A 22,233-nucleotide genomic window follows, 5' to 3' on the forward strand; every position below is an offset into this window, starting at 1 on the left:
CTTGAATTTAAATATAGTCCAAATAATTTTATCGATTTAGATTCGATAAAATTTAAATGCTTACAGTACAATAAAAGAGTAGGTCCGCAAAACTTTAATTTTGAAGGGCTAAATGATGTTATTTGGTCGATAAATATTTGTTCGGACAAAGATTACTTTTAATCTACCGCTAAAACTATTTACATCTGGTAGCCGCAAAAGTATAAAAATTATATATTTTTTGTGTATATCATACAAAAATCTATATATACAAACGATATACAGAAAATATATATTTTTCCGACCATTAATTTAAGAGCGGCTATACTTTTCCCCACTTGTGTATTGGTTTCCTGTAGCTAAAGGCAGATGTTCAGTTTTACCTTTCTAATAGTAAGATAGGAGTATATTTGAAGTTTTGGCTTTCACTTGAAGGGTTTAAAGATTAAATTTTAACTTATATACATTGACAAACAAAATTTCACTGTCAAAGTTATTTATCAGTTGTAAAAGGTCATTTACCAATTGTAATAGTTCATGAAAGAAATGTGACTATGTCTAATTAGTAAATTATTTTGTCAATAAAAGTTAACAAAAGTATTTTAATTCGTCGATCATAACCGCGAAACACGGGTTAATTCACTAGTACGCAGAATTGCCAAAATTTTAATCAACAACATTATAAGCTAATTTTAAAAAACTGTTTACATAATTGTAATAACTTACTGACCATTGGCAGTTGAACTAGGTAGGGAGTCGTTGTAAAATTTATTTTAGGCAAATCTACGTTAGAATAAGAGGGAAAAGTTCGGAGTCATATATAAAAATAAGTTTAGAATTCAACAATTATAACGCCATTTGAATTAATGCCCAAGACAACAAAGTTGTGAGCCTCAAAAACCTAGATGTAACCTAAGTCAGTCATGTTAGATCTAATTTTAATGACGAAAATAATATATTTGCTCTTTGTATAGGAACTCTTGGATAACTGTCAAGATTGGCGAAATCAATCAGCAATGATCAAGGAACGTATGGATTGATATACAAGATTGACGGAATAAATCAGAAGATACTGACAAGATCAAGAGACGTGATTAAAGGAAGAAGACATCAATCAGAAAATCTGTCAATTTATTCCATCTAGTCGACTAATTAAAAAACTAGTCAACTAACAACAATTAAGTTTAAAAATAAACAATTCACCCCCTCTTGTACTTTCAATTGGTATCAGAGCAAGACTCACGTTTTTCTTTTGCTTAATAGCTCGTGAGAAAAGATCATGGCAAATCAAGTTATCGTAGGAGCTCTCTTCCCGGAAGGAACTTCACAAGTTAGGCCACCATACTTCAATGGACAACATTTCTCCCATTAGAAAGTGCGTATGGAGATCTATGCCAAGGCATATGACGTTAAAGTATGGAGAATCATCAAAAAAGGGAATTATCCCCCGCTAGTTGCCGCTCAACCACTTGCTGATCCTGAAGATATAGATTCATATACAAACGAGCAAATGGAAGTGGTGCAAGTTAACAATAAAGCGAGAAACCTGCTTTATAATGCCATAAGTGGTGAAGAGTATGAGAAAATCTCTAGCCGTGACACAGCCAAAGAAATGTGGGACAAGCTTGAAGTTACATACAAAGGAACCAGCAAGGTAAAGGAAACACATATCAACATATTGGTTCATGATTACGAAATCTTTTCAATGAAAGAAGGAGAGTCTATTGAAGAGATGTTTGCTAGATTCAGCAAAATAATTAGCGATCTAAAAGCCTTCGACAAACCATATACGAGTAATGATCAAGTCAAAAAAATTCTCAGAAGCCTACCAACTACTTGGCAGACCAAAGTGGTCACACTTGAATCTCAGGATCTAAACAAGTTATCCTATGATGAACTACGAGGAGAACTCATAGCCTTTGAATAGACACATCTCAAGAAGACTAGTCAAGAAGAAAAAAAGAAAACAGTCGCATTCAATGCCTCAACTGAAATAGATGAAAATGATATCGATTATGATCTTGAAGCCCTTCAAGAAGAGATTTCTATGTTGTCAAGAAACATGGATGGTTTAATGAGAAGATTCAGGAATACGAGGAGAGGAAAAATTCCACCTAGGCGATCCAGACAATACAACAAACATGACAAGAATGATGGAAAATGTTATGAGTGTGGAAGATTTGGATACATTCAAGCTGAATGCCCAAATCTAAAAAGAAAAATTTTCAGAGGCTTTAAAAAGAACAAATCTTTTGGAAGTTGGAGTGATGAAGACAGTCAGAACACGAAGAGATAGCAAATCTTTGCTTTATGACGATTCTGGAAAATGAGATGAGCAAATCCTCGGGATGCTGGACGGACGAGGACACTTCAGATGACTAATGCAAAGATAACAATGAGAACTGTTTCATGGCACGAGGTGAAACAAGCAAGGTAAGATCTTATAACTGTGAAAGATGCAATGAATTGTAGGATATTCTTGATTTAACTTTGAAAGAGTCTCAAAAAAATGATGAATGAGCTTAAGAGACAAGAAGTAAAAGACTGGAAGCTTAAACATGAAGTATGTGAAATTGAAACAGAAGTATTTCAAGAAGAGTTTGAGGAATTGCAAATGCAACTCAATGGCATGCACAAGTCCACTAGTCATAGTTCTGTCAGGTCAAACCAGGATACTTAAAGTCAATTGGAAAAGGACCAGCTAGAACAGAGTCCACTAGTACTAACACTAATGAAAAACCTAAAAATGGGTCAGGAGTTATGTGTCACTACTGCAACAAAAGTGGACATAAATATTCTTTTTGCCGCTTTTGTAAAGCAAATATTTCAGGATGGGTTTGGAAACCAAAAAACATTTCTGAACCTAGTAATACTAACCCTCTATGACCCAAGCAAGCTTGGGTACCTAAAAGAAAGTAATCACTATGTTTTGCAGGAACACAACAGAGTAAGCCGCAAAGGAAAATGTTACTTAGACAGTGCATGTTCTAGTCACATGACAGGTGATAAAAACCTGTTCAAAGAAGTTACAAAAATTGATGGAGGAAGCGTTATGTTTGTAGATGACTCAAAAGGAAAGATAATCGGTACTGGAACAATTCCCGTCAATAACAATTGCGATATCACTAAATTTTATCTCGTTGATGGACTCAACTACAATCTCCTGAGCATAAGTCAACTATGCGACTCAGGATATGAGGTAAATTTTAAGTAAACAGGTTGTGCTATTGAAGATGAGACAGGTAAAATTGTCCTCCCAGGTAAAAGGTATGAAAATGTTTATATTCTTGATGGTTTTGAAAAGATAGATGGTCACATTTGCTTAACGTCCATGTCTGATGATCCATGGTTATGGCATAGGAAACTTGGTCATGCAAGCATGCATTTGATAGAAAAATTGTCCAAGCATGAGTTAGTTATTAGTCTGCCCAAACTGATTTTTTTAGAACACATATCTGTGATGCCTGTCAAATAGGTAAATAAACTAGAAACTCTTTCAAAAAGAAAGATATTGTATCTACTTCTAAACCTTTGCAATTGCTTCATATGGACTTATTTGGGCCAACTAGAACTGCTAGTATAGGAGAAAAAATATATGCTTTTGTTATGATTGATGATTATTCACGTTTCATTTGGGTGATTTTCTTATCTGATAAAGATGAAGCATTGAAAGTTTTTGAGATCTTCTACAAAAAGGTTAAAAGAGAAAAGGGATATCTGATTACAACAATCCAGAGTGATCATGGAGGAGAATTTGAAAGCAGAGCATTTGAAGATTTCTGTAATGATCAGGGATACTCATAACTTCTCTGCACCACGATCACCTCAACAAAATAGAGTTGTTGAGAGGAAAAATAGAACCCTCCAAGACATGGCAAGAACCATGTTACTAGATCATTCACTGCCACATCACTTCTGGGCAGAAGGTGTAAGTATAACATGTTACATTCTCAACCGATGTCTCATAAGGCCCATTATGAAGAAGACTCCTTATGAACTATGGAAAGGTAAACGCCCTAATATCAGTTACTTTCATCCCTTCAGAAGTAAGTATTTTATTCACAATAACGGTAAGGACAACCTTGGAAAATTTGATCCAAGAAGTGATGAAGGTATTTTTCTGGGCTACTCATTAAATAGTATATATTCGATGAAAATAACCCCCCCCGGTTGAGAAAGGAATTGCTGCAGGTAATGAAGATCAAGCTCAAGAAATTCAAGAGACAAGCAAATCTCAAGAGTCAACTGATAAATCTGATGCTATGATAGAGTCAACTAATGAAATCAGCAACAGTGTACCAGATCAACCGAAGGAGTCGACTACTAATGTAGTTCGTCCAAATAAATGGAGAAGCGAACCTGAATATCCTCAAAAATTCATCATAGGGGATCCAAATGAAGGAATGAAAACCAGGGGGGCTCTAAAAAGAAAGCAAACATAGCATTAATCTCTCAGGTTGAACCAAAAAAGCTAGAGGAAGCTCTAAAAGACTCAAGTTAGGTACAAGCAATGTAGGAAGAGTTAGATCAATTTGGCAAAAATCAAGTGTGGAAACTAATACCCAAACCTGAAAATGTTTCTGTAATTGGAACAAAGTAGGTTTTCAGAAATAAATTGAATGAGGATGGAAAGGTTGTAAGGAACGATGCCAGATTAGTTGCTCAGGGATATTCACAACAGGAAGGAGTTGACTATAACGAAACTTTCGCTCCAGTAGTTCGTCTGGAGTCTATACGAATCCTTCTGGAATATGCATCGTTTAAGGGTTTCAAGCTGTTTCAAATGGATGCCAAAAGTGCTTTCTTGAATGGATTTATTGAGGAAGAAGCATACATGAAGCAACCTCCTGGATTTGTAGATTCAAAGTTTCCCTACCATGTATATAAGCTAACCAAAGCACTATATGGACTAAAGCAAGCTCCACGAGCATGGTATGATAGACTTAGTTCATTTTTTATTGATCATAGCTTTACAAGAGGTAAAATAGACACTACCTTGTTTATTAAAGATCATCAAAAGGTAATCTCATTATTCAGATTTATGTTGATATTATATTTGGTAGTGCTAACCCTCTTATGTGCAAGGAATTTTCAAATCTTATGCAAAGTGAATTCGAATGAGCATGATGGGAGAGCTAACATTCTTCCTTGGACTTTAAATTCAACAATCTGAAAAGGGAATGTTTACATATCAGACCAAATACACAAAGGAACTGATTCAAAAATTTGGCATGAGCAATGCTAAATCCATTGGCACACCAATGAGTCATTCAACGAGTCTAGACAAAAATGAACAGTGAATCCCTGTCGATGAAACTAAGTATCGTGGAATGATTGGCCCACTGATTTATCTGACTGCAAGTCAACCGGATATTATGTTTAGTGTCTATAAATGTGCCAAGTTTCATTCAGCTCCTAAGGAATCTCATCTAACTGCAGTAAAGAGAATCATTTTATATCTCATTGGAACTGTCTCTCATGAACTATGGTATCCTCGCTTTAACTCTTTTAAATTAGAAGGTTTTTCAGATGCTGACCTTGTAGGTGATAAGGAAGATAGAAAAAGCACAAGTGGTACATGTCAATTACTTGGGAAGGCATTGCTATCCTGGAGCAGTAAAAAGCAAGCATCAGTTGCATTATCTACCACTGAAACTGAATACATCGCTATTGGACAATGCTGTGCACAATTATTGTGGACGTCCCATCAACTTGGTGACTATGAACTTTCTTTTAAACCTATGCAAATTTTCTGTGATAATTCAAGTGCTATTTGTCTATCTAAAAATCTTGTTCATCATTATAGGACAAAACATATAGATATCAAGCATCACTTCATTAGATATCATGTTCTTAAAGGAAATATAGAAATATCTTTTGTAGGAATAACTGATCAACTAGCGGATATCTTTACCAAGCCTTTGTTAGAAGAATGATTTTGTTCACTAAGAAAACTTCTTGGCATTATTTTCATTAATAGTTAAAAGTAGGACCTATGTGCCACTATTTAATTTTGTATATAAAATAGTCCATATTTTTTACTCATTAATTACGCATCCGTTTTCCCTCATTTTTCTTCTCTTTTCACATCAGTTATAGAATTCAAAGAAGGAAAACCAATCGTCACGTCTGATCTACTGACACCTTTTCCTTTTCTGTACTCAACTGTCAAAAAACTCCTTTTATGATGTCTTCTCATATCAATCTCCACTGTCTCTATCGCCTTCATACCCTTCTCCGAAATTTTGCTCCACCACCAACCTCATACAATGGCTAAACCATCCAAAAATCCCTCTGCCTCCACTAGAAAGAGCACCCGCTCCAAGGGAAAACCCCCTTCTCAGCCCCCTGAACAGGTAGACCTAGGGTCCGATCACTCTGAGGGGTTTGCCTCTTCTCAGGCAGATTTCTCTGATCATTCTCAACCCTTAGGAGAAAAAGTCCTGGATAAAAGACCCATGGAAGAACCCCCTATTTTCTCCACTCCAAAGAAATCAAAAGTGACCTTTCCAGTTCCCTTGAGCCGGGACTCAATTTCTGGGATTCTCATAATAGGGACTTCTTTCTTGCTCTAAAAGACAAGCCTATTGATCATGGGAGGGTAGTCGACCTTGATGACATGGAAGCCCTAAATTGTGACCTTTTTGTTTATCAAGGGTGGTCAAAGTTCTTTTCTATTTCCCGCCCAAAGTCTATGAAGCCCTAGTGAGAATGTTCTATGCGAATCTTCGTTCTAGTAAGTCTGATAAGTTGGAATCCTTAGTACTAGGAAAGCGTATTGTTCTTGATTGTTCCATGTTTGATTTGATTTTTCAGTGCAAGTGTTCTGGTTTCCCTATGCTCTTTAAAAATTCCTGGCCCGATGATTTTGAAATTTTCTTTGATCAAGCCAAAAAATGTATTGCTGAGTGTCCATCTGAATCCCTACCAAACCAGCTAGGTCCTAGTGATGTTAGTTTTGAAACTCGTGTTCTAACCCACATTGTGGCAACTACTCTGCTTCCTCGTACTGGCTCTTTTTCCACCTTCTCTGTATGAGACACTTTTCTGGTCTATTGCCTTGTGACTAAATTCAAAATCAAACTGTCCTCCTGGGTCATCAATTTCATGATTGAAAGTGCAGAAGATCCCACTAGTCTACCCTATGGAAGCTCACAATATTTCTATCTTTGCATACTCATTCACCATTGCTTCAAAATCATATAACTCCAGAGCCTTTGCAAGTATGGGGTATGTGTGTGTGAAGGGTTCATGGGTCAAGAAACAAGAAAGTGATGTCAAGACTGCTCATACAGACTCTAAGCCCAAACCTTCTACTTCCCATCCTAGCCTTAGTGACTCTGACCTTGCTGAGAAAATTAGCGCAATTGGCAATCATCTCTTTGCAATCAAAGATCTTCTCATTGCCACCCAGTCCACTATTGGTACCATTCATGCTATCTCCAAGGAAACAGGGTCTGATGTCTCCAAGATACGGGTTGCAGTTCTCAGAGTAAGGGAAAATGCTGTCAAGGCTTTCAAAGAGGTTCATGACATGCTTGATGGAATGAGTGTCTCAGCAAACGCTAGCTTTGATCTACTAAAGGAGGCCATCTGCAACACTCTTACCTATTTTCTGCGTCGTTAGTGTGGAAGTTTAAGACAATATTTTTTGTTGTGCTGTTTTTGGACTGAGATATCAGTCGGTGGATTATTATTTTTTCTTTCTTTTGTTATGTTCTCACTCTACTAGTACATTCTACTATGGATTCTGTTTATGCATGCCGTTTTGTTATTCCGTCTTTGCTGATATCAAAAAGGGGGAGAAATGATATATGTATTCTATGCAGGTATAGAACAAGTCGACTATGGCAACTCTTGAGGGGGAGTCACAGATCTTGAAGAAGTCGACTACATGCGCTACTTACTGCTACTATTGAGGGGGAGCAAACTATAGGGAAGTCAACTGATGTGTCAACTATATGCGCCTCAAGCTACTTACTGCTCCTATTGAGGGGGAGCAAACTACAAGGAAGTCAACTGATGTTTATACATATATTATTTTGTCATCATCAAAAGGGGAGATTGTTAGATCTAATTTTAATGATGAAAATTATATATTTGCTCTTTGTATAGGAACTCTTGGATAGCTGTCAAGATTGGTGAATTCAATCAACAATGATCAAGAAACGTATGGATTGATATACAAGATTGACGGAATAAATTAGAAGATACTGACAAGATCAAGAGACATGATTAAAGGAAGAAGACATCAATCAGAAGATACTGACGGGATCAATCAAGGCTAAACTAAAGGAATCAAATAAATCAAGATCTCGCTGAATATTCAATCAAGTGTCTAATTATGGAGGATCAAGATGAAAAGAGCCGTTGCAAAACAGTTTTATTCTTGGAAAAAATCAATCTTTTTCCAAGGATCAAATCTCTTGGGTTGGCAAATCTTTCCATAATTCAAGCCTCTTTCAAAGTATTTAAACCTGCAATCACATCTTAGCAAAACATACTTTGATCGAACCAAACACCCTCTCTTTGTTCTACTGCAAACAAACATTGTAGCTCTCTAAGACCTGCTGTGTAACAAGTTAGAGAAGAAAGAGAGAACAACGCTGGTGAGGCATTGTATCAAAAGAGACGAGTGATATAGGAACTGAACTATCACATCATTTTCCTTGTACTCGAAGAAACTCATTCACTAAAAAGAACTCCCTTACAACCCAAGGGGACTGGACTAGGATTCACATTGAATCCGAACCAGTATAAAAATTCCGGTATCTTTAATTCCTGCATTTAATTTCAACATCTTATAATCTGTTATTACTACTGTCAGTTTATTACATCTAGTCGACTAATTGAAAAACTAATCAACTAACAACAGTTAAGTTTAAAAATAAATAATTCACCCCCTTATACTTTCAAGTCAAGCTAAAGCAGATAATACCTAAAAAGTTGGATTTGGACAGTAACAATAATAGAAGTGTTAACACCAAATTTGACATTGTTTGGTTTCGAAGGAACACACATAATCAAACTGTTAAATTAGACCTATCGATTTGACCACAACCACAAGAAATTTGTCTATAATGACTATTTTGAAGAAATGACAAACCTAATGTAATCATAATAGTCTCTTTCGTGATTAGTAACCTTTCTATTATCAATTATTTCCTTCAAACCTAATGTAACAATAATGGTAAGAATTCAATAACGAGAATAACAAAAATATCCAAATTAATTAACTTTGCAATTATCTAGAAATAAAATAACCTATAAATTTCCTGTATTTATTCTACCCTCACTGAACACTTGGTAAATGATTTCACTACCTAAAAACACAATAACAAAACAGAAAAAGACAAATAAAAATGAAGCCACCTTTTTCCTCTTCTCTTCTATTAATATTACTACCTTTTATTGTTCTTGTCATTTTTTTGTACACTGAAGAATTCAGCTGTATTTTGTGCCAGCTTGGTCCCAGAGTTTCCAGCCAACAACACATTAGTGAGTAATTCCACAGAACTTGCACTTTTTCTTTTTCTTTTATTTATCCATCTATTTATTTATTTTTCAGAAGAATTTATCATGCATATTTATCCAAGACAAAAGCACATTTTTATTTGTTTATCCAGACATGATAACATATTAAGCCAATCTTAGTATATGCATATATGAAGGGAGCCTTGTCATAATTGTTAAAGTTGCTGCAATGTGACTAGGAAGTCACAGGTTTGAGCCGTGAAAACGGCCTCTTGAAGAAATGTAGGGTAAGACTGCATACAATAGACTCTTTTGGTCCGGCCCTTTCGTAGACCCCACGCATAGCGGGAGCTTAGTGCACCGGGCTGCTTTTTTTTAGTATATGCATATGTAACATAGTTTAAGTTGAAAGCAAAATATTCAGTTACTCACACTATCCGTCTCTGCTTGCAAACCGATAAAATAACAAATTCAAAAACCAATTCTCTTAAAACTAAATCCAAACATTCACCAAAAAAAAAAAAAAAACTTTTTTGACTTGTATAATTTGAATTGTGTTGGTAGAGAAGAACAAGGAGAAGTTACCATTTGCCATAGGAGAGACAGAGAAAGGATGCGATATATTCAGTGGGAAATGGGTTTGGGACGAGAATCGGCCTTTGTATGAAGAATCAGAGTGTCCGTACATAACGCCACAGTCGACTTGCCAAGAACATGGCAGGCCAGATAAAGACTATCAGCATTGGAGATGGCAACCTCATAGTTGCTCTCTCCCGAGGTAAAATTCTTTTACACTATCAGTATATATATATAGAAGTCGAACTTTTATATATGAGGAATTATGTTATGACTACATAAATGACAGTTTCAATGCGACATTAATGGTGGAAACACTTCGGGGGAAGAGGATGTTGTTCGTAGGCGATTCGTTGAACAGAGGACAATATATTTCCATGATTTGTCTTGTTCATAGACTGATTCCTGAGAATGCTAAATCCATCGAAAATGATGGTAATTTCGCCATTTTCACCATTAAGGTGATCATCAGTAGCAAATTTTGAACTTACAAATTAAAGTTCTATGAGTACATTTGATTTAATAATACAAATATAATTTAGCTTATATTTGATTTCCAGGATTATAATGCAACGATTGAGTTCTACTGGGCACCATTTCTTCTGGAATCAAATTCTGATGCTGCAATCACACATAGGATTGTTGAAAGAGTTGTTCGAAATGGTTCAATTGATGTACATGGGAAATATTGGAAAGGGTCTGACATAATTGTGTTCGATACTTACCTTTGGTGGCTGAGCAATTTTAGTATCTTGTAATTTCCTTATTTCTTAAGAACTTTCTTGTTCTTTATTTACGAGTTTAACACTATATATTTAAATTCTGAATTCAGTACTATTTGCAGACAAGGGTCTTTTGACGATGAAGTGAAAGATATAGTCGAGGTGTCCACAGAGAATGCATATCGCATGGTAATGAAGAGTATGTTGAGTTGGATTAAAGAGCATATGAATCCAAAGAAAACCAGAGTCTTTTTCACTAGCATGTCACCTTATCATGAAAGGTTGAGTAAAACAATTAATCTCTCCCCCCCCCCCCCCACACCCCCCACCCCAAAAAAAAATTTTCTCATCTCCTTACCTTTTTGTATGCTACTTTTGGTTTAAAGAAAAAGGAAAACGAGTAAACAAAGAAAAGGAAAACGTAATACACTCTAAGTTACTTGGATAATAGTTTGTTGAAAATAAACAAAAATTAGGGAAAATGCATAAATACCTCTCTGATCTATAGCCGGATTTTCAACTACATACTCTACCTTTGCGGGAGTTTTATTACCTCTTGAACTATTTTAATGTCAAATAAATTCACCCTTAAAGTACCACAACCAAATTTTTGTTGAGCAGTAAACCACACTTGCTTGACACATCAGATTTCATTAATAAAAAAAAAAGAAAAAAAAATTTCTTTTGTTTTACTTTATCTTTTCTCTTCTTCATTACTCCAGTCACTACCAACAAACCGGAATAACAAAGATTCACTCACATTTTTCTTTTTCTGCTGCTACACTTCTTTAAATGGCTATTAATATGTAGAAGATTATCGGATGATGGCTATAATTGTGATTGTGGGTGGCATAAAGATGATGGATGTTATAATTAAGAGGTGAGTGACGATATATAATATGAGTATAAGTGTGTCTGCTAGGTTAGAAGAAGACTTTTTCCAGTTAAAATTTCAATGCCTCCATTTTTTTCGGCGTGGGAAGGTTTTCCGATGATTAATTTCCCCCCCAAATCTGAGCGTATTTTGCTTTGCTTATGAATAGATCTTTTTGAGAGTTTAATTTATGTGTAAAAAGTATAGAAAGAGGAAGAAGAAAAACAGAATAAATGGAAGAAGAATGGTTAGACAAAGTCGCCAGCGAGTAAATATTTATCGGAATTAGAGAAGAAACGAAAAAGAAGTAAAGAAAAAGACAAATAAAAAGGAAAAGGAAAAAAAGTAAAAAATTATATATCTCACTAAAAATGTAAAAAAGCAACAAAGAAAAATCTAGAAATCATTTTTTCTTGCTTCTTACTCTTCTTGGGAGAGTGAAATACACACATACTACCATGTAAGCTTTAAAGGTGCAAATAATTCTACTTTAAAATAGTTTAGGGAGGTAATAAAATCCCCGCAAAGGTAGAGTGTATAGTTGAAATCCAGCTATAACTGAGGAAGTACTTATGCATTTTTTCCAAGAAGTACTTAAAGTTTGAAGTTGGAAAAGAGTATTTGGAATTACCAGTTAGGCACGATTTACATATATAATTTTGGGTTATTATATCACAAGGAGTTAACCTATTTTCTTATTTTAAAAAAAATTAATGATCCAAACATTTATGTGACTCAGTTTGGAAGAAATTAAAAATAAAGATCCATAGTTTGTAATATGTTAAACAAAAAGGGGGACATTTTGGTGCACATAGTATCCTACATTTACATAAGATCCGAGGAAATATGGTACCCCAAGGGGTGTGAGATAGACAATCTATCCTAATACAAATATTAGTGACTGCTTTCACGGCTCAAACCCCTAACTTATAGTTCACACGAAGACAACGTTAACGTTGCTCCAAGGCTCTTATTCAATATGTTCAAAACAATATTTGATAATTTAGGGTTTTGCATTTTCCTTGAGAAAATAAGAGTATCTACTATTTGTTTGGCAGGAGCATAGAATGGGGAGGTGAACCAAATAAGAATTGTTTCAATGAGACTAAAATGATAGATGATCCAAATTATTGGGCAACAGATAGTAGAAAAAGCATAATGCATGTGATTGATGAAGAATTTGGCAAATCAAAAGTTCCCATCTCATTTCTCAATATCACTCAGCTCTCAAGTTATAGAAAAGACGCACACTCGTCAATTTACAAGAAACATTGGAATCCATTAACGCCAAAGCAACTAGCAAACCCTTCCAGCTATGCTGATTGTGTTCATTGGTGCTTGCCTGGGCTTCCAGATACTTGGAACGAACTTTTATTTGCCAAGCTTTTCTATCTTTGAGATTAATTTTATTGAAAATTTAAGGTTGTTGTATTATATATGTTCTCAAGATGGAATATTAATTTAGGACAATATATCTATACTAAAAATAATAGTCAGCAATATATATATATATTTATACATATGTTTTTATGTATTTGGCTAGCGAATGTAATATTTTTGGCCGACCAACCAAATGTGTAACTTGCCCATAGATTTACGGGGTATTAAGAGAGAAATGGGGCGATCAATTATCTAATTTAAGGTCCCATACGTACTGTTATGCGGCGCCTTCCTGAGATTCCTTAGAAGGGAAACATAAGGCTAAGCAACCGATATGCGTGTAGTTACTATCCGCCAGCTGGGGTCTGATCACTGCCAACTCGACGCTACCCTAAGGTAGGAAGAGCAGGTTGCAATAGCTTTTACCCGATATGAGGGTCGGGATCGAATTCCTCAGGGAGCTAGTAATGGAGTTGGATTGTCTGTCTATCCTAGAGATGTGTTTGTACTCCTAATGTCACTTCAAAACTTTTTGGGTTTTCAAATTATCACTATTTTTGTAAAACTATTGATTAACACTAAATTATGCTACGAGAATATTGCTAAGTTGTATCTAATGGGAAGTTGGGCACTAGGGTCGTGACACTACCTAGGTGGCTAATTGACGGGTAGATGTTACTAAGATTCGATTGACATAATTGGGGCTTATGCTATAACCGTTGCACAATTTTACCCACTCTTACACCTCTTGGTAAAGAAAGTGACTTTTCCCAATTGACTCTCTCGAGACCAAATGGGTAGGCAAATTAGACCAAGCAACTAGGGTTCAAGTAGGGTAATTACTCTCTCGAGGTTTAGCCCGTTAATTGAGACTATCATTTCTCATGAGTCCATCCCAATTCCTTGTTGGGTCAATTTTGGGGTTGTAAACTCTCTTTCTCAAGAAGAGTTAAACCAACAAAGCTTGAATCACTGTTTGCAACCACAAATTCTAGATTAAAACATAAAATCAACCCAAATAGCAAACACCCATAGTTAATCTAATACTAGATGGAAACACCCATCAATTACCCACACTAGGGTTGAGCCACAACCCTAGCTAATGGGTTTAATTACTCATGCTAGATAAATAAATTGAAGAAATAGATGAAGAACTAAACATATTAATTAATTGCTAAAATTAAATTGCAAGAATTTATCGTTAATGTAAAGCAAAAGTGCCAAAAATGGCTACAAAATACGTTCTCACGAGCGCAATTCTCTACTGATGTATCTGATTGGCTAAAAAATGGTAAAATATTCTATTTATACTAGGCTGGAATAAATGGACAAAAATACCCCTGCGGGGTCAGTGCGGGCCGCATTAAATGGACTGCGGCCGCACTGGGCCCACTTCTGCTTCTCTGAACTTGGACTCCGCGGACTGCATAGAATGGACCGCGACCGTGGAGGGAGCTGGCACGGTCTGCGCAACCACGACCGCGGACCGTATGACACTAGCTTTGCAAACTTCATCTCTCTGAACCTCATGACCGCAGATCGCACAAAAGAGTAGTGCGACCGTGGAGCCTTCACTGCAGACCGCGAGATATGTATTGCGGCCGCACTTCTTCTAGCCTGATTCACCAACTCTCTGAACCACCTAGTGTGGTCACATTCCACTTTGTGCAGTCTGCACTAGTCCTTCTTTTCTTAAATTTCTTGGTCTTTGATACTTGAGCAATTTTCACTCCTTTTTTAGCCGATCTTTGACATTTCGTCACTTTGTCGATCAAACCTGCGATCAAGTACAACTTGTGAGCCTTTTAGGACTATTTTGTAACAATATATGATCAAATCATAGGCAAGTAGGGGCATAAAATATGTTAAAATCCTAACTTATCAACTCCCCCAAACTTAAACCTTTGCTTGTCCTCAAGCAAACAAAATAAGACTCACCCCTTAAAGGAAAATCCAAGTAATTCCAGCTGTTCTAAAGTAACCTCAACAAGCATCAATTGGGACTAACAATTGCCCTCAATATGAATGGATCATTAACAAAACTTAAACTTTGAAAAACTATGGATCAAGTGTGACACAAGAGCATCAAGAATTGATTCATTACATCAAAGAACTCTCTCAATTACTATGGTCGCTGTGGACCCCAAACTCACACATCCTCAACTCTCCCTAAGCAAACATCACCTTTTTAGAGTATAAGCACGCAAACCAAGGTTAGTGGGAAGTCACTTGTCTCTATCAAGGAAAGGTCACAAGTCCGGCTCTAAGTACCATATGTTTGACCCTCGTGTAAGTATCCACTAATGCGAGCGTCATCCAACTCAAGATCATATAGGGCTTTGTGGAGTCAATGTGAAGGCTTTTGGTTCAGGGTAGGAAAAGTTGTTGGTCTATATGGGTTCCATCTTCCCTTAAGCACTTCTTTTGATTTATTCTGGCACAATTCTCTTTGACTCTTTGAGTATTTCACTTCTTTTCGAGGGGTTAGAGAGACACATTGTCACTCTTTCTTATGCAATTCAAAGCATTTCTCCCTTTTCTACTTTTTTTCCACACCTTTTTCACTTTTGTTTTTCTTGAATCCCGTTTTATTCTTTGCACATTGGGCTTTCTTTTTGTCTTTTTCTTTTCTTTCTTTTTCATCGCCTTCCTTTCCTTTTGCTTTTGTTCCTTTTACCACTTTGTTTCCTTTCTTGTCTCTCCCCCCCAAACTTAGACTTTTACCATTACTTAAGGGACGATTTGGGTGCCAAGAGAGGGTATAATTTAGAAGGGGTACAGGCTTGTAGCATTGGTTCTTGAAAGAAAAAGGTTTAAAGCTCAAAAGGGTTAGCTAAGGATTATATCATTGGTAAGCTATGGAATTGTTTGACTATTGTTTGGATCAAGGAGAGCCTATAATCACTTCTCAAATCGAATTTCACTCAAAATTTTGCTTCAGCAAACATTCAAGGCAAGTTCTAGACCATTGGCTCGGGACTTGGACTCACAATTCGATTTCTCACCACACACACTCAAGGATTGCTAAAGACATAGAGTCGGAGGCCTACAATAACCTTAGAAACCATTGAGTACACAATAGTCTCGAAAGACCACATGATGTTTGTTTGGTCAAAACAAGAGTCTCAAGGTCACTACTTTCACCATCCTAAACACAACCCCTTGTCTTTGACCATGGGATCAAAGGCAAATGTGTTAGGCCCAAGTGAAGCTTTGCTTGAGGTACCCTTAACTATAAACTACTAAAAATAAGAGAAAAATCAAAAACGGACTCAAACCCTTAAGAAGGTTATCACGCCATCCATCATCAGGAAGAGCCACCCGGTTCGCACAATACTCCACCCTTGGAAAGAACCGTGACATTAAGAAAACCAAGGGTTTATTGAAAGCGCCAAAACCGAAACAAAAAGGCTGCGAGCCTATTTACTAAGCTAAGAATGAAAAATTTGTATGAAAATAGAATAGAATGAATATTTACAATAAGGGATTAGAATATACAACGGGGGATGAATATATATACAAAAATGCAACTTTATATACCGACCAAAGAGAAGATAAAAAGTGCGATAAAAGTAACTAAATGTAAAGTTATATATAGACCAAATAAAAAAATTCAACAGAAACATAAACTAAGTCAACTAATATATACAATCATCCGGATAAAAAGTAGGGCGCACCCCCACAAATAAAAGCTGGCATTGTCCCCAATGCCAACTAAACAAATAAGCATAAAAAAATCAAGAGGAAAGGATATAGGAGCTCCCTAAGCCTCGTCTGTCTGCATGGGAACATGAATGGTCCCCTGGTCCTCTGTATGTACGGGAACCTCAGACTGGTTCTAGGTCTCCTGCTGCTCAGCTGCTGGGATTGGGGCCTGGACCTGTACGGGCTAAATATCAGGAACATCCTGTGGCTGGCTGGAGGAAGCCTACGGTGGGTCCGCCAACTGAATGATCGCCTCATATGTACTGGGGAGCTTTCTCTTCTTCTTTGGAAGCTGTTGTGTCTTTGCTACTGGTGTTGTTGCTGGGGCTGGATCCTCGAATAACAAGTCTAAAGGCAGTTGGTCTGCCTTCAGTTTGTCAACATCCTCCCTCAACGCCTTCACAGACTCCTTGGAAGCCCGTGTTTTGCGCAACTTCTTATACTCCCTAGCAAGATCCTTTAGGGACTTGCCATGTGAATCTACCGCCTTAGCTAAGACAGCCTGAGAATCGAGGATCTTTTGCTGGTCGGTAAGAATCTCCTTAAGTGAATCCTCGATAGATTGGGGCACCTGCACTGGCTGTGGTGCCGACTGAGCCGCAATGGTAGAAGTCAAGGTTGACAACTTGGATGAAGCAGTCACCATCCAGTTGTTCAAGCTATGAAGTGTCTGTCTCAGCTGGTGGGAGGTGATAGGATGGGCCTGGGAAGATGGAATCCCCGGGCCAGCTGAAATAGAGGGACCAGCAGTAGTGGAAGGTCCGGGAGGCATGTCAGCAACTGTGGAAGTAGGCTCAGTGGAGGGCTCTACTGCAACCGGCTCTTCAAACTGGCCGGTCGGGACAGAAGCAGGCGGCTTGTAATTTTTGTCCTTGGGGTTGTCTGACCCCTTCAAACTGTACCATGAGAACAGACCCACAGGTTTGACCTTTACATCAAAAGGTCTCTTCTCCACCTCCAGGTCCCGGAAATACATAGTGAGGGTGCTGGGAAAAGGGTTGTTCCGGTCATACTCAACACCCACTGCAGAAATGACGCGGGACATCACATTGCCCATGTTGATAGGATATCCTGCCATAATAGAAGCAACAAGAATAGCCCTGGCAAGTGGAATAGTCTGATCATGGGTAGTGGGGTCAAGCCAACTGCACACAAAAGCCAACCACTCTCTAGCCTCAAAGTTGAAAGTTCTCCGAAGTATTTTGGCCCCTGCTTGAAACCACTCTGGAACCGTACCCAGGATTACCAGGTATGAAGCTAACCACGGATGAACCTCCTCGCCCATTGCCAACTTTTCATTGTAAAGGGACTCATCTTCATCATTGAATCCCAGGTATTCATTTAGTGCCTTCCCGGTAAATACCACATTTTTATTTCTCACTTTGGTCACCTTAGTGCCCTTCAAGATGTGGGCCACATTTCTATAGAACTCCTTGACCATATGCTCATTCGCCTTCACACAATTATCTTTAAAGAACTCCCAACCCACTCGAGCCTGAAACTGTCTATGTACATTGGGGTGTAGGAGTAGGAGGTCTCTGTCAATGAAACTCCTCTCAAGAATCAATTTCCGTGCCGGCCACCATTCCCTAAACTTGCGGAACGCACTTGACTGACGAATCTATCCTTCCAAACAGCGAGATTCCTAGTCTGGTCAACACCCCCAACCTGCGGCACACCACCCCCGGTAACTCCCCATCTCCCTCATCACCTCTAGCACCCTCTCCAGATATTGATGTTGTGGGAGAGGTAGAGCATTCATCCCCACTACCTGCCACTGAGCCCTCAGACGACCCATAAGAAATGTTGATTGAGGCTCGAGCATCGGGGGAAGATGGGGGAGTGTCTATATGTATGGAGTTCTCCGAATATGGGATATATAGAGGGATTGAATCTGAAGATATCTCCCGGGAGGGCTTGTACTCACTCCCCGAGGTGTCAAGGGCTCTATTAGCCGCTTTGATTGCTTTCCTTATGTCCTTTATATTTTTTCTAGCCTGGGGAGTGAGTTTTACCATCCGTTGCTTCCCTCCCCGGGAGGAATTACCTCGGCCGGGTTGGTTGGCACCTTTACCTCATTGTTTGACCATTATTTGCAAGCATACACATCTAACATGATTGGTATCAGCACAAACAGTGAAACAAGTCTTGAAATTGAATTGCAGACAACAGGTTAAATGTTGCAGAAACAGTTGCAGAACATGGCACCGCGGCCCGCACAAACAGGAGTGCGGTCGCATTGGGGGCACCGCGGACCGCATAAAAGCGACCGTGGTCCGCACTGATGTAAGGACTGTAACACCATCTCTCTAAATTCAACCACCGTGGCCCATCCAAAGTAGCACCGCGGTCGCGGTGGGCCAGCGTGGACCGCATAAAGTTCAATGCGGCCGCGCTGGGAATAGGTTCGATTTCAATCACTTGGGCACCATGGTCCGCGCAAAATGGTAATGCGGACCGCGTCAGGGCACCGCGGACCGCACAAAGGCGATCGCGGGCCGCAGAGAGTACTTTGAACAGACACTAAGCTAGGGTTTAAGTTTTTGCTATTTTTGTTCAAGTTTTCCACCTAACTTGTTCGTACTCATTTTGCCCAGTTCACAAAGGTCTCGAAACATAAAATATCCAACCATTACACTTTTCTAGGCTAACAAATGAAATAAAAATGGGAAGAAGAAGAGACTCTAGCTACTGGGCATAAAAAACAAAATGAAATTATAATATAAAACAAAGAAAGATGATGAAATGTTATCAGATTGTGATGATAAGATGCAATTAATCAGGTTAAGCAAAAATTACTATCAGAAGAGAGAGTGAACAGTAGCTTTTAGGGGTCTGAGTGTTAAAATATCGAAAAGTCTAAGCTGTGACCCTTGGGCTCTATTTATAGAAAAATAGTGGGACCCAGCCTTACCTACCAGCGCGGCCGCACAAAATCGACCGCAGACTGCACTGGGTTTGTTCAAAATGAAGCTATAGCAGGCAACCTCCGCGGTCCGCACAAAACAGACCACGGCCGCGGAGGTCCACCGCGGACCGCACTAAATGGAATGCGGCCGCGGTGGCAAACTTTAGAGAGCACCACTTTTGACCATCACCAGTGCGGACCGCACAAAAGTAACCGCGGTCGCACTGGCAATCTTCAGAGACTGTTCAACTCTTTTTTCAAACTATTTTGCACTGCATCAACTCAATCCCGGCAACATCTTACAATCAGTTAGCTCAAAAATAAACCTACACTACCAAGGAAACATAGAAAACAACAAAAAGGAAAAAAGACATGGGTTGCCTCCCAAGCAGCGCCTGATTTAACGTCGCGACACGACGCATGTTACCAGCACATCACTTTAGATGGAGAAGTGCCACCACGTGGCTATCATCAAATTTCCCAAGATAATGCTTGACCCGATGTCCATTGACTCTGAATACTTCACTATTCTTGTTCCTTAGATCACGAGCACCAAATGGGGTCATGAACACAACTTTAAACGGCCCACTCCACTTTGACTTGAGCTTACTCGGAAATAGACGTAACCGAGAATTGAATAAGAGAACCATATCTCCAACCTTGAACTCCTTGCTCCGAGCATATTTGTTGTGAAGGTACTTCATTTTGTCCTTGTACAAGGACGAGCTGGAGTAGGCATGGAATCTAAACTCATCAAGATCATTAAGTTGTTCAACCCGCAGATTTGCCGCAACATCCCATTCTAAGTTCAACTTCCTCAAAGCCCACATGGCCTTGTGCTCTAATTCCACCGGAAGATGACAAGCTTTACCAAACACCAACCGATACGGTGACATACCAATTGGAGTTTTTTAAGCCGTCCGATAAGCCCAAAGAGCTTCATCCAACTTTTTCGACCAATCGGTCCTATTAGCATTGACAGTTTTAGACAAGATACTCTTATTTCTCTGTTGGAGACTTGCACTTGGCCACTAGCTTGAGGATGATAGGGGATCGAAACCTTATGATTGACACCGTACTTAGAAAGTAACGTGTCGAAAGCCTTGTTGCAAAAGTGGGACCCCCCATCACTAATTATAGCACGAGGAGTGCCAAACCTTGTGAAGATACTCTTTTTCAAAAATGCCACAACACTCCGGGCTTCATTGTTGGGCAAAGCCATGGCTTCAACCCATTTTGAGACATAGTCTACCGCCACAAGAATGTAAGTGTTTCCACAATAGCTCACAAAAGGACCCATGAAATCGATGACCCAAACATAAAAAATATCCACTTCGAGAATTGTATTGAGGGGCATCTCATCCCTTTTTGAAATTCCGCCGGCTCTTTGGCACTCATCACATCTCTTCACCAAATCACCTGCATCTTTAAACAAGGTAGGCCAGTAAAATCCGCAACTAAGCACTTTAGAAGTCGTTCTCGCCCCGCCATGATGGCCACTATAGGTAGAGGAATGGCAAGCCTCCAAAATACCCAATTGTTCCTCCTCCGGGACACATTATCGAATTACACCATATGTGCAAATCTTGAACAAGTATGGCTCATCCCAATAGAAATCTAAACTATCCCGCTTGAGCTTCTTCCTTTGGTTAGAAGAGAGCTCACACAGGATTATTCCGGTCATAAGGTAATTGGCAACATCAGCAAACCATGGCATATCCTTCATTGACATCGCAAGGAGTTGTTCATCGGAAAATGAATCATTGATCTCAAGGCCGTCACAAGGCCTCCCCTCCTCCTCCAAACGGGACAAGTGGTCCGCCACTGTATTCTCACTACCCTTCCGGTCAACAATTTCTAGATCAAACTCTTGAAGAAGTAACACCCATCTCATTAATCTCGCCTTGGAGTCTTTCTTGGTCATCAAATACCTAAGAGCGGTCTGATTGGTGTGCACTATAACTTTGGCCCCCATAAAGTAAGGTCAAAACTTTTCCATAGCAAACACAATAGCCAACAATTCTTTCTCGGTGACTGTATAGTTTCTTTAAGCCTCATTCATGGTCTTGCTTGTGTAGTACACCGGATGAAACATCTTGTTGATTCTTTGGCCCAAAACAGCCCCAACCGCAACGTCACTAGCATCACATATGAGCTCAAAAGGCAAGCTCCAATTTGGTGCTGTAATGATGGGGGTAGAATCAACTTGAGCTTAAGAAGCTCAAATGCTTGCATACAACTCTCATCGAACAAGAACTTTGCATCTTTCTCTAGAAACTTGCACAACGGATGTACCACTTTAGAAAAATCCTTTATGAACCTCTGGTAGAAACTCGCATGCCCAAGGAAACTCCTCACCCCTTTGACAGAAGTAGGGGGAGGGAGCCTCGAAATAACTTCAATCTTGGCCTTATCAACTTCAATTCCTCGCTTCGATATCTTGTGACCCAACACTATACCTTCTTCTACCATAACATGTGTCACACCTCCTTTTTACGCGCCCGGCCCCGAAGGGTTTAAAATGCGCGAGGGGAGTTTTTCCAATTTAAGTGACAATATTCGAAATGGGATTATTTATTTAATTCAGAGTCGCCACTTGGGAAAGGTTTGGTTTT

At 38.7% G+C, this 22,233-nt stretch overlaps 2 protein-coding genes across 3 annotated transcripts; both read left to right on the top strand.

Moving 5' to 3' along the window:
- Nucleotides 1–1,360: 1,360 nt before the first annotated feature.
- LOC104226628 (uncharacterized) lies at nt 1,361–1,906 on the top strand. Its single transcript, XM_009778658.1, has one exon. The coding sequence runs from the start codon at nt 1,361–1,363 to the stop codon at nt 1,904–1,906; it is 546 nt and encodes a 181-aa protein (XP_009776960.1).
- Nucleotides 1,907–9,328: 7,422 nt separating this feature from the next.
- On the top strand, nt 9,329–13,053 carry LOC104226623 (protein trichome birefringence-like 33). 2 transcript variants are annotated; one of them, XM_009778650.2, is made up of 6 exons: nt 9,329–9,477; nt 10,018–10,231; nt 10,319–10,490; nt 10,590–10,783; nt 10,862–11,032; nt 12,684–13,053. In XM_009778650.2, the coding sequence occupies exons 1-6, from the start codon at nt 9,342–9,344 to the stop codon at nt 13,021–13,023; spliced, it is 1,227 nt and encodes a 408-aa protein (XP_009776952.1). In that variant the 5' UTR covers nt 9,329–9,341; the 3' UTR covers nt 13,024–13,053. The 2 variants fall into 2 exon arrangements, with proteins under 2 accessions (XP_009776952.1, XP_009776953.1); XM_009778651.2 differs by having other exon boundaries at nt 10,874–11,032.
- Nucleotides 13,054–22,233: the final 9,180 nt, after the last annotated feature.

The sequence above is a fragment of the Nicotiana sylvestris genome, chromosome 5, assembly GCF_000393655.2.
Source record: "Nicotiana sylvestris chromosome 5, ASM39365v2, whole genome shotgun sequence".
Lineage (NCBI taxonomy): Eukaryota > Viridiplantae > Streptophyta > Magnoliopsida > Solanales > Solanaceae > Nicotiana > Nicotiana sylvestris.

Excerpts from the sequence above, each read along its gene's own strand:
- LOC104226623 (XM_009778650.2), top strand. The coding sequence starts at position 9,342 with ATGAAGCCACCTTTTTCCTCTTCTCTTCTATTAATATTACTACCTTTT. Across the intron at positions 10,232-10,318 it reads CATAGTTGCTCTCTCCCGAG|TTTCAATGCGACATTAATGG; the intron begins GTAAAATTCTTT and ends CATAAATGACAG. Across the intron at positions 10,491-10,589 it reads TCGCCATTTTCACCATTAAG|GATTATAATGCAACGATTGA; the intron begins GTGATCATCAGT and ends TTTGATTTCCAG.
- LOC104226628 (XM_009778658.1), top strand. The coding sequence starts at position 1,361 with ATGGAGATCTATGCCAAGGCATATGACGTTAAAGTATGGAGAATCATC.